General features: G+C 35.8%; 1 protein-coding gene across 4 annotated transcripts in view; it reads left to right on the top strand.

Annotated features, from left to right (window-relative positions):
• The window catches only part of LOC124233758 (gephyrin), a 574,265-nt gene that overhangs the window by 534,555 nt on the left and 24,660 nt on the right, over positions 1–15,050 (top strand). For all 4 annotated transcript variants that reach the window (XM_046650942.1, XM_046650941.1, XM_046650940.1 and 1 more), the window contains 2 exons: positions 5,403–5,490; positions 12,921–12,994. In XM_046650942.1, coding sequence (XP_046506898.1) covers positions 5,403–5,490; positions 12,921–12,994 — 162 coding nt within the window. The remainder of the gene's footprint in view (positions 1–5,402; positions 5,491–12,920; positions 12,995–15,050) is intronic.

The following is a 15,050-nucleotide window of genomic DNA, read 5'->3' as shown; positions in this document are numbered from 1 at the left end:
TGCTTAAATTGGATCCTAGTTGACTTCAAGTGATTTACATCAGGGAATGTTAAAGATGGAAAGGACCTAGAATGAATGTTCTTATTTTACAAATAAGGATAATGAGACCCCAAAAAATGATGTTAGTTTTTCAGAGTCATCTCCATTAGCAGTAGAGACAGAATTAGATTCTAGACCTTGTTACACTCAGGCCTTCAATTAACGGTTCTATTTTCTACCACCTAGTACTTAAATTTTTAGCATTTAGTACTAAATCAATTCTTAGAATGCTTTCATATGATATTGGTACTCTTAAGAGAACAAGGGCTAGATACTTAATAACTCGACTGAAAATGGATAGAAAGTATTAATAAATCAAGATTGATACTCTTATCTATTTATCTTTAAAGAAGTGGTTAATCAGCATCCAAATCTAATTAAAACTGCAGTAGTTAATGAAAGCAGAATTAACTGATATTGCAATATCCCTTTAAGATCTGCTGCTCTTTGAGAAAAGGGAAGCTACTGGTATATGCCTGAAAAAGCTTAACCTGCTTAACCGAACATCTCCTCTAGTGGCAATATGATAAGATATTTCAAATTTAGAAAGTACAAGTTTTTTTTTATCATCACTTTTGGCATTCACAAATAAGATTTACGTATTTAGATAAAATATGATAAATAGCTTTTATCTGAAGGTATACTATGTATAATAAAGTGTTTTTCACAATGTGAATATTACTGTAGTTTAAAAGAATACTAGAATGAACACAGGGTGACCTTGAACCTGTCACTAGCTCTGAGAACCTGTGTCCTTTCTTGCCCTACCTACTTCATAGAGTTGTAAAATTAACACATAGGTGTGAAAGTGTATTGTTCTTCCAAAACGTTGGTATTATTGTCATTAACTTTGTTCTTAAATATCAACTGATCTTATATATAGGAAGTAATGTCACATATAAGACATATAAGGTCATACTATGTAATATAAGGTCATATTAGATAATATCAGATCAGATTATAATGTTTTAGTTTTGCTCTCCTATCTTTGAAGAAATTAGTATACTATGATTTCATTTAACAATACTGAGAATATCATGAATTGTTTGTATGCTACTATAATATCGATGATTATAATCCTTGTTATCTATTCCTCTTATCATTATTCAGAGTAATCTCTTAGTCTTAAGAAAGCAAACTCAGTTTTTATTTCTTAAAAGTGAAAAAGTAGGGGGATAAGAAATATGAAATAAATATGGGAAAATATTAGCATTTGTCAAATCTGAGAGATAGATACATGGGTGTTTGTTATTCTATTATCTTATGTTGGAAATATCTCATCATTTAAAATATAGTGTGAGGGGCCAGCCCAGTGGCACAGTGGTTAAGTTTGGACATTCCACCTCTCAGCGGCCCGGGGTTCACCAGTTCGGATCCCAGGTGCAGACATGGCACCACTTGGCAAAAGCCATGCTGTGGTAGGCGTCCCACATATAAAGTAGAGGAAGATGGGCATGGATGTTAGCTCAGGGCCAGTCTTCCTCAGCAAAAAGAGGAGGATTGGCAGTAGTTAGCTCAGGGCTAATCTTCCTCACAAGAAAAAAAAAAAAAATATATATATATATATATATATATATAAAATATGAATCACAAAAAAGAGAAAATTTATGACTTGTAAGCAAGCCCTAAAGTTATATTTGATCAAAATCTTTAGTTTCCATCTGAATGTAGGATTCAGGATCATATTTGTTTCATTCCCCAGAACTAGACTAACATGTCTATACATGCACTTTTCTAGTCATCCCAAACAGATTCCCACCTACTGCCTTAGCATCCTGTAGTTGATGCTTTTACAAAAGAGTCTATTCTCATGAGAATTTTTCTTGTATTACATGTCATATGTCTGAAAAAATTAGACAATCACTCTGATTAGGCAGTGGAATGGAGCAAATACTTAGCGAGGAGCCGGAAGTTCTAGTCCTAGCTCTACCACTTACTTCTCTCCCTAGCCTTTAATATGCCACCTTACCTCTCTAAATGTTGCTTTCCTTTTCTGTCAAATGGGCATAATAATACTTGTTCAGTCGACCTCACAGATTTATTGTGAGGTAAGGAGTTATAGCATGTGACACAAATGAAGTTATAGATCCTCTGACTATTGTCATACGTTGGTACCTGTCCCTCTACTAAGCCGTGATCTCACCTGAGATCCCAGAAAGAAGTGTGCAACAGAAAGTGGAGTCAAAGAGAAGGGTCAGGGGAGACAGAGAAGGGCAGGACCCAAAGAATGTGTTCAGCTGTGATACCAAACGCAGTGACCCCAAAGACCTTTCCAACTTTGAGAGTCAGTGATTTTGTGAATCCACCAGCCACAGAGTAGAAAGGAGCATTGAGTATGTTCTTTGAAACATAAATTACAGTAAGAATTTGGTATAAAATCCCTTTTAGTTTATTTCTGAAAATGAGAAAATTTCATATGGAGAGTTGATGATTCTGCAGTTTTACAAAATAGGAAAAGAATCTTTCCCAGATAATATGAAAACAATGGGTTAAAAAAAAAATCACTGAGACTTATGTTTCAGTCATCAGCTAGCCTATCCCAGGACCTTTATCCACCTACAAAGATTAATACCATGATGATGTGCATGTCACTGGTACTGTGTTTCCAAGAACTTTACCATAATCCTCGAGTCAATATGTTATCAATGACATATTTTAAGATTGGTGAAATTAGCTAATGTCTCCTTATACTAACACAAAATTGTATTTTGTTGATAATATTCATTGTCACCTGAACCACATTTCATATTGTCCCGTGTTTGTGATGTTCTTCCCATTTACTCCATAGATCAACCATTTGGCTCAGCTTAATGATAATATGGTCCAGCAAGGCAAGGGGCGTGGAGCTCTGGGCATGCAGTGATCAGGAACCCATCACATGTATATCTTATAGTATTTCAACGCAGTAGAATAATTTGCTATCTTTTTCCCCCCAAAAAAATGAAAAAGATTGATAAAAAATTTCTTCAAAATACTTAGTTCAAAAATACTTTAAATACCTATCCATTACTGAATATAATTCTTCTAAGATATTTGCCCAACCAATTTAACTTTGAAATCCATGTCACGGATTTTTTTTTAATTTTTTGTTTTACACATGGATCCTGCCTTCAGTGAATACCTGGGTCCCTTTTTGGCTGCATAAGCAATTAACTGGATGACTTTAAAGGGTCTCTATATAGGTTGAACCTCATGTGATCCATTTTTTCAAACTTTTGTTTTTCTCTCTTCTTGGGAGCTCGCTCCCCAGAGCCGAGCATTCCCCAGTATTCTCATGAACAGGCCAGTGCTTGAGGAGAAGGAGAATTTTATCCAGAACCAGTAAGAAAATCTAATAGTAAATGAAACTATTCAGACTGGAACCAGGCCTAACTTGCTATTGAGCTATTTGGGCTTTTCACATACAGTTCTGTGAATGTATTTGAGGCCAAATCTATGATTTTCTTCTGTGTTAGTCGTGAATATTCTCCTGAATAAAAACTACCGAGCATGCTAAAGTTGACCTTTGCCAGGTTGTCAGGTATGTTTCTGACCATAGCAGTAATATTACCATAGCAATAATAACAACAACTAACCTTTCTTGAAAACTTAGGTTGTACAAGGTACTATTCCATAAAGGGTTTTATATGTATTATGTCACTTAATCCTCATAACAACCCTGTATTATCCCTACTTTATAGATGGAAAGCTGAGGCAAAGAGAAGTGAAGCAATTTATCCAAGGTTCTATATCTAGCAAGTAGCAGGATTTAAACTCAGGCTGACTCCAGAGTTCACACTCTTAACCTCTGTGCTATGCCACCTCTCAACTAGTTTATCTCTTGTAGAGCCTGGGAAGGTAGTCTCTCAGATTAATCTCAAGTTCCTCTTCTTACCTTTGTCACCCCTGGATAAAGAGTGAAATGATGTTGTCGTTACAAATCTCCTTCTCCCCCTTCTCCCGTGAGAGATTTGGGAGAATGTATGCTATCTCATGGAGACATTATTCGATTTCAAGTTAACAAAACCTGCTGAGGCTAGCTTGCGGGAAGACATAGGGTTATCTCTTGGGACCCAAGAGCAAGAATAGGCTTCTAAAGGGACCAAAAGGAAAAACTAGAAAATCAGAAGTTAGGATTGTTCCCTTTTTAGATGTACATGTTAGATGTCCATGGGAGAGAAAGGGAGACACCCGTCTTCCCCATAGGGTGAGAGGTTCTCAGGAAACAAGGGTGTAGGCTGGACAAATATTCCTCAAAAAGCACCTTTTCTGTGCTCCATGATTTGAAGGGAAATGCAAGTTCAGTGCACATTGTCCAGTAGCTTTGTATGGATTTAAAATAGTAACCATATAGTCCCTGTCAGCTACTCCCTACCTTTCTGCCCCTCCATAAGCCCTGATGCCTGGCATTTAGTTTTTTTCTCACTTGATCAATCTCAAGTTAGGCCTTTGCACCCCTTCTACTATCCAGAGGATAAGACACCTGATTTCACTCCATCTCTTCTTACCCAGGCCTTTGACCCATGCAATCAAAGAGCCTGGTGCACTCGTCTTTTCAGTTGACTGTCAAGAATCTGCCTAGTTTCAGTCCCTGATGTTCATCCTGTCCCTTTACCCTCTCAGAATATTTCTTACAGTCTCTGCCTTCCTTGTTCTTCTTTTCTCTACCCTTTTTTTCCCCCAATGAACACTTACTGGCTCTTCATATTTTTAGGGAACCCTCCCACCATTTTCCTATTAGACGAAGTCCAAATTCTTGAGCTTGAGGGCCCTCCAAAACTGTGTCCTATCCCAGTTGTTCCAATTCAAGTCCTTCATTCTAGACAGTGTGTTTTCCCCAGTGGTATAGAAACACCAGGCTTTATCACAAGCTGATCCGCTTGCTTACAAGGCCCTTTCCCATTTCTTTACACCTGTGAAAATCCAACCCACTTCTCAAGGCCTAACTAATTTAAGTCATATTCCCTCTAAAGAGTCCTATGTGATCTCTCCAACACCTAGGGTGACCAACCATCCAGGTTTGCCTGGGATTTCCTAGGACATGTGACTTTCGGTACTAAATCTGGGATATTCCTAAGCAAACTGAGATGGTTATACAGCCTACTAATACTTCACTGTCTCCCCTCCGTATACTGACTCGTTAGAGCAAAAAACCCTCTGAAAGACCTGTAGCCACAACTTCCGCACTTACAAGGTTCTTTTGCCACAACAAGAGTTATGCTCTTGCTGGGCAGAGACCCTTTTGATTCCCACTTCAAACAGAGTACAGAGCTGTACTCATGTTAATACCTACTCAGTGAATAAGGTGGTTTAGTTTTAAGTTGGCACTGTATCTAAAATCTTTTCCTTGTGTGTTAATTTATTTGTCTTTATTTTTTTTCCAGCCCAGATGACTTACTCAATGCCTTGAATGAGGGTATCAGTCGTGCTGATGTCATCATCACATCAGGGGGTGTCTCCATGGGGGAAAAGGTATGAAAAAATGGAGCTCATGAAAATTTATCCACTGTAATGTCCTTGCATATGGTTGATTAACTATGGTCTATTAGATATCCGGTATCCATAACCAGACTCTCACAAGGCTGAAAATCCATAGGGCTTCAGAAATTTCTGGGCATTCTAAAAGGGATGCATTTTGGGTGGGTTAGAGATCTTACCTCAGGAGCAGCATGGAGAAACCCACAACTTGCAGAATAGTTTTGATGTTCCCCTGGAGATTTCTGGGTTTTTGCTCACTCACCTTTACTACATTAAGACTTAAGGTAAAGCTCCAAGATCCTTCTACTTAAATTTAAATTTAAAGATGACCTCCCCCACCACATATGCCAAACCTGGTGAAAAACTTTTAGCTCCCTACAGGGAAGAAAGAGAGGATTCGGCATTCCTTTGCCTCTCTTGAAAAATAATCATAATAATGATGAAAATAAAAAACAAACATATAAATATAAGTATACATACAGGATTTTATAAGACTAAGTATATTTGCATATGGTATATGCTTAGTCCTATAAAAATCTCAATTTGATTATCTCAGTATCATTAAGTTTATATATCTTAATGAAATGTGTTGGTTTGTGATGATTATTGGGTCCATTGAATAATGTTATAAAAGCAAAATATTCTTTACTACAATAACCAACCTTATGTTTTGGCTCAAAAACATTTCAGATCACAAAATGTTTTGCCAGCCTGCAATCCCTTTCCATATTTTCTTTCATCTCATGTTAATGATTGAACTGAGATATTATAAAAATATTGTTGTAATAGCAGTTTTTGCTAAAATTCATATTTTCCAAGAGTTTGATTTATTTTTGGCTAGATTTCATGCAGTATATGCTTGTTCTTGGTCCCTGACCTCTCTAGCAATAAAACTGCCTAAATTTATAACCTGATTCTTTGGACAGTGGATTCTAATTGGCTCTGAGAACAAATGTCAGTATTCATTAGTTTGAGCAGAGAATGTTGCCTTCCATTCACAACTTTAGTTTTTAGTGTTTAAGAATAGCACTCCAGCTGACAAAAACCATGGAAGAAAAAGAGGGAATCTTAGTCCAAAACTGCCATCTCAGAATACATCCAGGAGTGCAAGTGTTGAAGTGTGGGTAGGTATTCTTATAGCAGACAGATTGCTGGGTTCGTCTTCCCTCAAAGTCGCCTAGAAGTCTAGCCCCAGGTGGAGCAAATTGCTGCAGATCTCTCCTGAGATCCTGGAAGCCACGGGCTGAGGTCTGCATTGTAGTAGAGCTCGAAGAAATAATTTGCAACATGTCTGTTTTCTTTACTATCAAACTGCCTGTGTTACTCTGAGTATCACAAAAGCAAACCCTGAAGTTAGGAGTACTTAAATGTTAAATTTGTTATTTCCAGGGAGTGTTTCATGTATAATTTATCTTGGTTGCTAATGAACTTAATTGTGGGATAATACCTATTCGGCAGGCTTAAAGTTGTCTTTTGCAATACTTCTGAAGAGGCAGCAAGCTTATAGCATACCTAGGCTTGGCAGTTGTGGCTCAACTGTGGTAAGGACAGCACACTTCTCAACCTTAACCTTCTTTATTAGTGCTAACAAAGATGTCATTTATCTTAGGGATTTGCTCACAAGTAAACAGAACCAATACAGTAAAGCATATTGGTTTTATTTATTTTACTCTCTGTGTGGTAAGATACTTACACTAAACCTTTAATTTACTAGGAAGGAGATTTAAGAGCTGGGCATTCCAGAGGAGCTAATAATTGTTCTTCCTACCTCTTTGAGTGGAAATGAAATGAAAGAGGAACCAGGAAGAAAGAGATAAAGCACAAATGCAGCAAGCTCCTGCCAACTCGCAAGTTCTAGTCCCCAAATGAATTCCGATGTTCTTCAGTAGCAGAAAGACAGAAAAGTATAAGAGATAGAATATCCACTTCAGCCTCAGGGCTGAGCCTGAAAATCAGTCACTGAAAAGACAGGGAAGTCAAGGAAAGATCCAGAAGCATTATGTAGCAGGCATGAATCTTAAGTGCAGAAACTCAGATATGCAAGAAATTTATTTAGTTGATTTAACTTAAATCCTACTATTGAGCACCTATGCTACAGAACTGGCAGGAGATTTTATTTAAGCCGTTATGGGACTCAGCTCCCCCAAGAATTATGCTAAGGAACTTGGAGGGACTTCAGAGGCAACAGAACATCAGGGAGACATCTGGTCACCAGTCTACACTGGATACAGCTAGAGTGTCCTTGTGGGGCTATTAGATCTCAGGGCTTTCTTTCTTTGATCCGTGCTAGCAGCATTGGTATCGTGGGGAGGCCCGGAGCCTTGGGGCAGGGGAAGGGGGCCCCTGCAGCTTATGGGACCCACAGACCTCTGTCTTCTTCTCAGCCAAAGAGAAATGACTCTTCCACAGTTGGTTCCCTCAAAATCTCTCCCTACCTCCACGTCCCCCTGCCCTACATAGCCTTTTCCAAGACTTTTCATTTTTATAAAATGCTGAAAGTTTCAGGTAAACGATCTGCTTTTTGCCCCGAAAACTAAAGACTTATATGCATTACTATAAACTTTTCACAACCTACAGAATTGTAAAATAGCTCAAAGACAATGAAAGGTGCAGATAACCAAGAAGGATGCAATGGGCTGGACATCCAGTAATTTTTTGCCTATTTCAAAGTCTCTTAATTTTTCCTGACAGTGTCTCCCCAACCCTATATGATCAAAATAATCACAAAGACTACTGGTCACAAAAAAAGACTTGTCTTGTAGGCTTGCCCTGATTATTTAGCAGCAAGAGCATTAATTAACCATATAGGCCTCTTTGAGTTTGTTTTGAAAATCTAGAGCCATACAGCAATAGAATATTAAAACTAATCAACAATATTCCAAACAAATAAATGCAATGTAATTTCCCTTATCATTTCATTCAGTCCTATGTCATTCTTGTTCTGCTGCATCTTGGGTTAGCAGTATGCTTTCATGAAGCCATCTGCTTCCATACTAAAGAGTCCTAGGATTCCTGACTCAGTCCGCTGGTACTGTATAAAAGTTATGTGAGTTATATCACCTCATAAGCCAGTACCCAAGAGACTAGTCTTTAAAATGTCAATAGTTCAAAGTACCTGTGACAGTCCTTTTCCCTAGTGCTCTAAATCTGTCTTTGTTGCAGACACAAGCTGTTTACTGTAGCTTACAGCAGAGGCTTTGGGCAAGCATCAGAGTAAAACAGAAACTTCACAGAAATGACAGATACTTAATGGCTATGCTTAATTTACTACTGCAACCAATAATATCAGAATAGAAGATAAGTAAAATTCCCTACTGGATATACTGTGTAACTATTTCATAAAAGTTTTGGTCAGTGTTTCCCCCGGGGGTGAAAACATATTATGGACAGCAAGGGCATTGTCAAATCTCCAGACACTTCCCATAAAGCATACAATTTCTGAAATATTTATGTTAAAAACATTTTACCTATATGAATCTAATGCAGAGCACACTGAGCATCTCTTCTCAGATATGACAGCAACTTCTCTTCCATGAAACTCTTACAATGGTAACATATCAAGCACACCTAATTATTTGTAACATCTCTTTTAATAAGATGAAAGAACAAATCTTTTTTATTTCCTAGGGGTCCTCTAGGAAATTTCAAAGATGGTTTTAGGTGTAAAAGATATTCTGAAATTTTTATTTTATCTTTTTCTAAATTTAGGTCTGATCTTTAGAAGGCAAAATCAAAAGAGTTGTCAAAAAAAAGCATTGAGTATTTGATTAAGATAGGATCACGGGTACCTGAGAAAGAGTACTTGGTTACTTAATTTTTCAAAGCAACAATAAAATATTTGAAAATAAGCATAGAAGGTAACATGATTATAAGTAATCCTGGCTCATTCATAAATGAGGAACCTTTATTTTTTACTTTTTTTTTCCTTAAATAATCAACGACAAAATAAAGTAAACATAAAGCACAAAAAGGCAGATTACACAAAAAGAATAACCTTTCATATCCTAGGGAAAGCATTAATCAGTAAGCCAAAGAAAAATTAGCTCATCAAACCTGAATGAACTTACTAAAATTTTAATATATTTCTCAGTTTCATTCCACATACAGGTATTATAAACCAAGACAAATAAAAGTACCTTTAAAAGTTTTGCCTTTTATTATCTTCTTTTATATTTTGGAAGAAGCTGACACTTTACTTTAGAACAGAGTGGTCCCCAGACCCACAAAGGTCCTGAGACCTTGAAGTGGGTCTGCAAGGCCAAAGCTATTTTCATAATAAAACTAAGACACTATTTGATATTTTTTTACTCCTTCTCTCATGAATATACAGTGAGATTTTCCAGTGGCTCTATGATGTGTGATATCAGACTGAATGCAGAAGCAAATAAGAGAATCCAGCTGACTTCTATCAAGCCAAATGTCAGAGATGAAATTATAAAACAATGTGTAAAAAATAAGTTACTTATGTTAACATGAAATAACTTCATCACTGCTGTTTCCAAAAGAACCAACAAATAAACATTATTTAAATTTTTTAGTTTTAATTTATAATACAGTAAATATTGATAGACATAACTCTCATAAACAAAAGCTCTAGAGATCCTTAATAAATTTTAAGTTAAGAGCATGTACAGGGTCCTGAGACCAAATATTTTGAGAACTGGACTTTTTAAAAATTCTGTTTTTCCTTGAAAAATGAAAGAACACACACATAGTTATATTTCTCTGTCATTATTTCTCCTAACATAGTTGCAACCCATATTCATTATAGTGCTTAAGAAAATAACTAACACTATTCTATATAATATTTAAGATTATGAAAAAAATGTAAAATTGGGTTCAACAAAATTGAATCATTATTCTGACAAACCTTTAATTTCACTAGTAAGTATGTTTGTAATACGTCAACTTGAAAATAATTTTCAGGATCTTTAAGTAACTTAAAATCTTGAACTGATATTAAGTTAGTTAATTAATGAATAATCATCAGATACCTAGATGATTTCTAAGTAAGACAGAATTACTGGATCATTGATTACTAAGCATGATCTTAAGTTAATATACTTTTGTTTTTAAGTTATACACTTTGCTTCTTATTTTTATATATTATAGAGAGGCAATATCTTTGGGTCATGTTAATAAATCTGTTTTTTCTTCTTTGCTACATTAAGAAGATACAAAAGGGATGTATATGGCTGTAGAAAGTTGTATTCTGTGTGTTTGTGAACTTTGCTAGTCTGCTAAAATTCTTACATGTGATTTCTCAGTTATCTACACTCCCCCTAGTTTTTGCTGTGAAATAAAAATTAGTTATTTTCTTAAATGTAAGAAAAGCAGTAAGGTATGGAAGCATGGAAATGCAGAAAGGACTAAAGAGCAAAAAAAAGGGTTAATATGTGGATATATGTAAATTACTGTTGATTGTATAAAATACTAATGTCTTGTGAGGTTTAAAATATATGTAAGTATTATATATTAGATATAGAGTATTATATTGTCTGTATAGTATATAGAAAATATATCTGTATGATAATTTGGATATATATGTACATATATACACATATTTAAAATGTATACAGAATATATGGTACATGATAGCAGAAAAAGCAGAGAGGAATAAATGGAGTTAACATGTTGTAAGGTTCTTGCATTGTCTGGGAAGTAATAAAAATACCAAATTATGGTAGACTGTAATAAGTCAAGAATGCATGTTGTAATCTCTAAAATAACCAGTAAAATAATAAAAGAATGTATAACTAACAAGGTAATAGAAGAGAAAGAAATTAAAATAACCCAAAAAATTGGTAAATCCAAGAGAGGGCATGGAAAAAAAAAGAAATAAAAACAGAAGTGACAAATAGAAAACAAATAGTAGGGTGATAGTTTTAAACCGAAATATAGAGTGATTATATTAAATGTAAATGGACTAAATCCTCCAATTAAAAATTGTCATTCTGGATTTTAAAACACAACAAATTATATGATACTTAAATGTAAGAACACAGCTAATTGGAAGTAAAAGATTAGAAAAAAGTTACAATGAAAGATAGCTGGTGTGGCTATATTGATATTGGAGAAAATTAAGGTAAAAAAGATTAGTAGATATTAGGAGGGACATTTCATATATTTAAATGGATCAGCTCATCAGGAAAATATTATAACAAAACAATTCTAAATTTATTGCATCTAATAATATCACCTCAAAATAAACATAAATAAATAATCAATGTCATTCCGGCCTTAGGAATTCAGGGGAGGCTGAGAAGGTGACTGAGATAAGAGTGGAGTGGAGAGAGGAAGGTAGAAAATTGCCTGATGAAAGTAAAAGGAGGCTAGAAAATACAAAAATCATAGATATGATATTAAAGAGATGAGACTTTTTCCTGGAAACCAGGAAGTTATTGAAGTATTATATCATGACTTGATGAGATTTGTTTTTAGATCTCTCTTACTACTGTGGGGGGAATGCATTGGAGGAAGGCAGGACTACTGGCAGAGAGGCCTGTTTCACTAATCGAGGTGAGATGATGTTGGCTGAGGCTGCGGAGATAAAGAAGGGAACAGATTTTTAAAATAAAGTATCCCGTAGCTTATGAAATATTTAAAATATTAGTAGGTTAATAGACTCACTTTTGGATTAGTAAACAAAGAAACTCAATAACAGACCTAGAAGTTGAGAAATTTTAAAGACTGCAGTTTTTTTTTTCTTTTTGTCTACAAAACCAACTTTAGGGCAGTGTTGCCTTTCATTTCAAAAGATCAGGTTTTTGTCAAATCGCTCTGGCTTGGTTATAACCTTAGGTTAGTTGTGTTCTTGTTAGCAGAATATAAAGTTGGAACAATTAAACTCTCTTAATTTTCTGTTCTGGAGCTCCTCTCTATTTTTTATTTTAGTTGACTTGTTTAAATTTGGTAATCTGTGGGCAACTGTTCAAGTGTCTCCTCAAGAAATGGACATTATTTTAAGTCCATTAAGCAGAATGACAGAGCATACATGCATGTGGCTTCCCTGCCCGGGCACAGCATCTTAAGCCATGTTTGTCCACATCCTTTCTCAGACGTAAAATTCTGTCTGAAAGGAGAGAATAATCCTTCAAGTAATGTTTTATATGTTCGTGTAGTTATTTGGTTTACTGTCTAACTACTTCTACTACTACTTTTTGTGCGGATAGGGACATTGTCTCTTTTGTTCAAGGTTAGTACTCAACATATACCAGGTGCTCAATAAATATTTATTGAATGGCTAAGTGAATGACTGAGGAATGAAGGGATGAAGGAATATTTATCTTAAGCAAATCACCATCACTAAAATAAGGTGTTTCTTTTCCTTTCAATATTATAAATGCATTTTATTTTCATTTAAACTTTTGAAAGTCCAATAATAGAATGTTTGAAAGTAAAGTGATTATTTTTCATATTTGCAGGACTATCTCAAGCAGGTGCTGGACATTGATCTTCATGCTCAGATCCATTTTGGCAGGGTTTTTATGAAACCAGGGTATGAAAATAATCTTATCTCATATATGGGTTGGTTGACTGGCTTTAACAAAGTTTTAAATGCTGTCTTTTTACATTTTCTATTATGGATCATTTATTCTAGTAAAAGAAGTATTATAGTATTAGGATTCTTTGTACAATTGTAGCTCCTATCTGAAATGCAAATTCATCTTCCTTATGAATCACTGAGTTTGGTATAAACAAAGCAAAGTAACTTTCCAAACCTTTTCTCCCTTTAATTCCCATGTCTACTTCCTTCTTTCTCTTTTTTCTCTTTCTGTCCATACTGCTGCTTTCTCTCTTTTTCAGAACATTTTAATATGAAAATTCTCAAACATACACAACAGTAGGGAGTACAATGAAACCTCCATGTACCCATCACCCAGCATCAAGAGCTATCAACATTTTTCCATAATTGTTTTATCAGTCCCCTCCTTCACCTATCAGTCCCCTCCCTCACCTTTTTGGGAGGACAGAGGGCTGGACTGTTTTAAAGCAAATTCTAGGCATGTCACTTTAGTGTACATCTCAAATAATAATAATAACAGCAGCAGCATTCTCTTACATAATCACAATGGTATTTCTCACCCAACAAAATAAATAAGAATACCTTTATATCATCTAATACCCTGGTCATATTCAACGTCCTTGCAAATGTTACAAAAAAGAATGCCTTATTATATGTGTTTTGTTTGAATTAGGATTCAAGGCACGTCCCTCACTGTACTTAGTTGTTAAATCTCTATTAAACAAGAACATTTACTCCCCCCTCCTTTTTTTGTCATGCCATTGATGTGTTTAAGAAACTGAATCATTTGAGTCCAATGAATTTGGCTGATTGCTTCCTTGGGGTGGTGTTTAACTTGTTCCCCTCTCCCTCCAGTATATTCTGTAGACTAGAAGCTAGATCTAAAGGCTTAATTAGATTCAGATTCATTTTTTTTCCTTGGCAAGAATAGTTTACAAGTAGTGTTTCGATTAGCTCTGAGTTAACATCTGTGCCAGTCTTCCTGTGTTTTGTATGTGGGTCACCATGATAGCATGACTGACGAGTGGTGTAGGTCCATGCCGGGATCCGAGCTTACAAACCTGGGCCGCCAAAGCAGAGTGCACCAAACTTCACCACCGCACCACAGAGCCAACACCACATACTGCTTCTTATAGCCTCCAAGGAAGAAAGAAAATAACCACATACCAAGATCTTGCATATCTGCTAAAAACTAGTACTCCCTAATGGAAGAGATAGTAGAGGTTCTGTAATCAGTTATAAATCCTCAAAGAATGTCAAACATTGGTTTTGATGAAATATGTGTGGCCATGTCTTTCAGCAGTAGTCTGCCTGTTCAGACCCCTGCTACTCTATAAACCTTTGATTCCCTATTCAAAGGCCGTGTGTGGGTGAGCATTCCAGCCTACCTCCATACTGTCAGGGACAGCAGTAATGATGCTTTAGTTCAGAATTACACTCTGATGGGTGCTCATGTGAACCCTAAGAGAGTAGAGGTGAGACTTAGCAGTTGTTACAAGTGAGATATGGGAACTATCAGCAAATTCCAGAAGACTTTTTCAAATGTCAAGGTGGGCTTCCTAATCTCCCTGGTAAGTACTGGGTACCTCATGTCAGTTTAGGACAGAGATCAGGGTTTACCTCCATGATTTTGCCATTTAAGTATGAAGTTAAGATTATCCCCAAAGCTATCTTCACAACTTGATAGAATTTCGAGTTCTTGGCATTTTATTTCTGTAGTTGCTCCAATATGGCTGCTACTGACAAGACCCTTTTATTATTAAAGCTGTTGGATTTAGATCATTCTTATTAAAAATATTTTGTATTAAGCAAATATTATTATGCTATGAGCACACAGGAGCTTTTTTTTTCCTTTCCCTATGGGCAGTACTAATTTGATTAGAATACAGAGGACATCCCAAAAGCATGTCAGTGTGCTTCTCACTAACCTCAAAAATTGAAATGATTATTCCTTTTGTAGTGAGAAAGAAGCTAACATTACTTGCCCTCACCTCTAGAGGAGAATTATTTGTAATATCTATTATTTAAA

This window comes from Equus quagga, unplaced genomic scaffold, assembly GCF_021613505.1.
Source record: "Equus quagga isolate Etosha38 unplaced genomic scaffold, UCLA_HA_Equagga_1.0 220_RagTag, whole genome shotgun sequence".
Taxonomy (NCBI): domain Eukaryota; kingdom Metazoa; phylum Chordata; class Mammalia; order Perissodactyla; family Equidae; genus Equus; species Equus quagga.
This window is presented reverse-complemented; position numbering and strand designations above follow the sequence as displayed.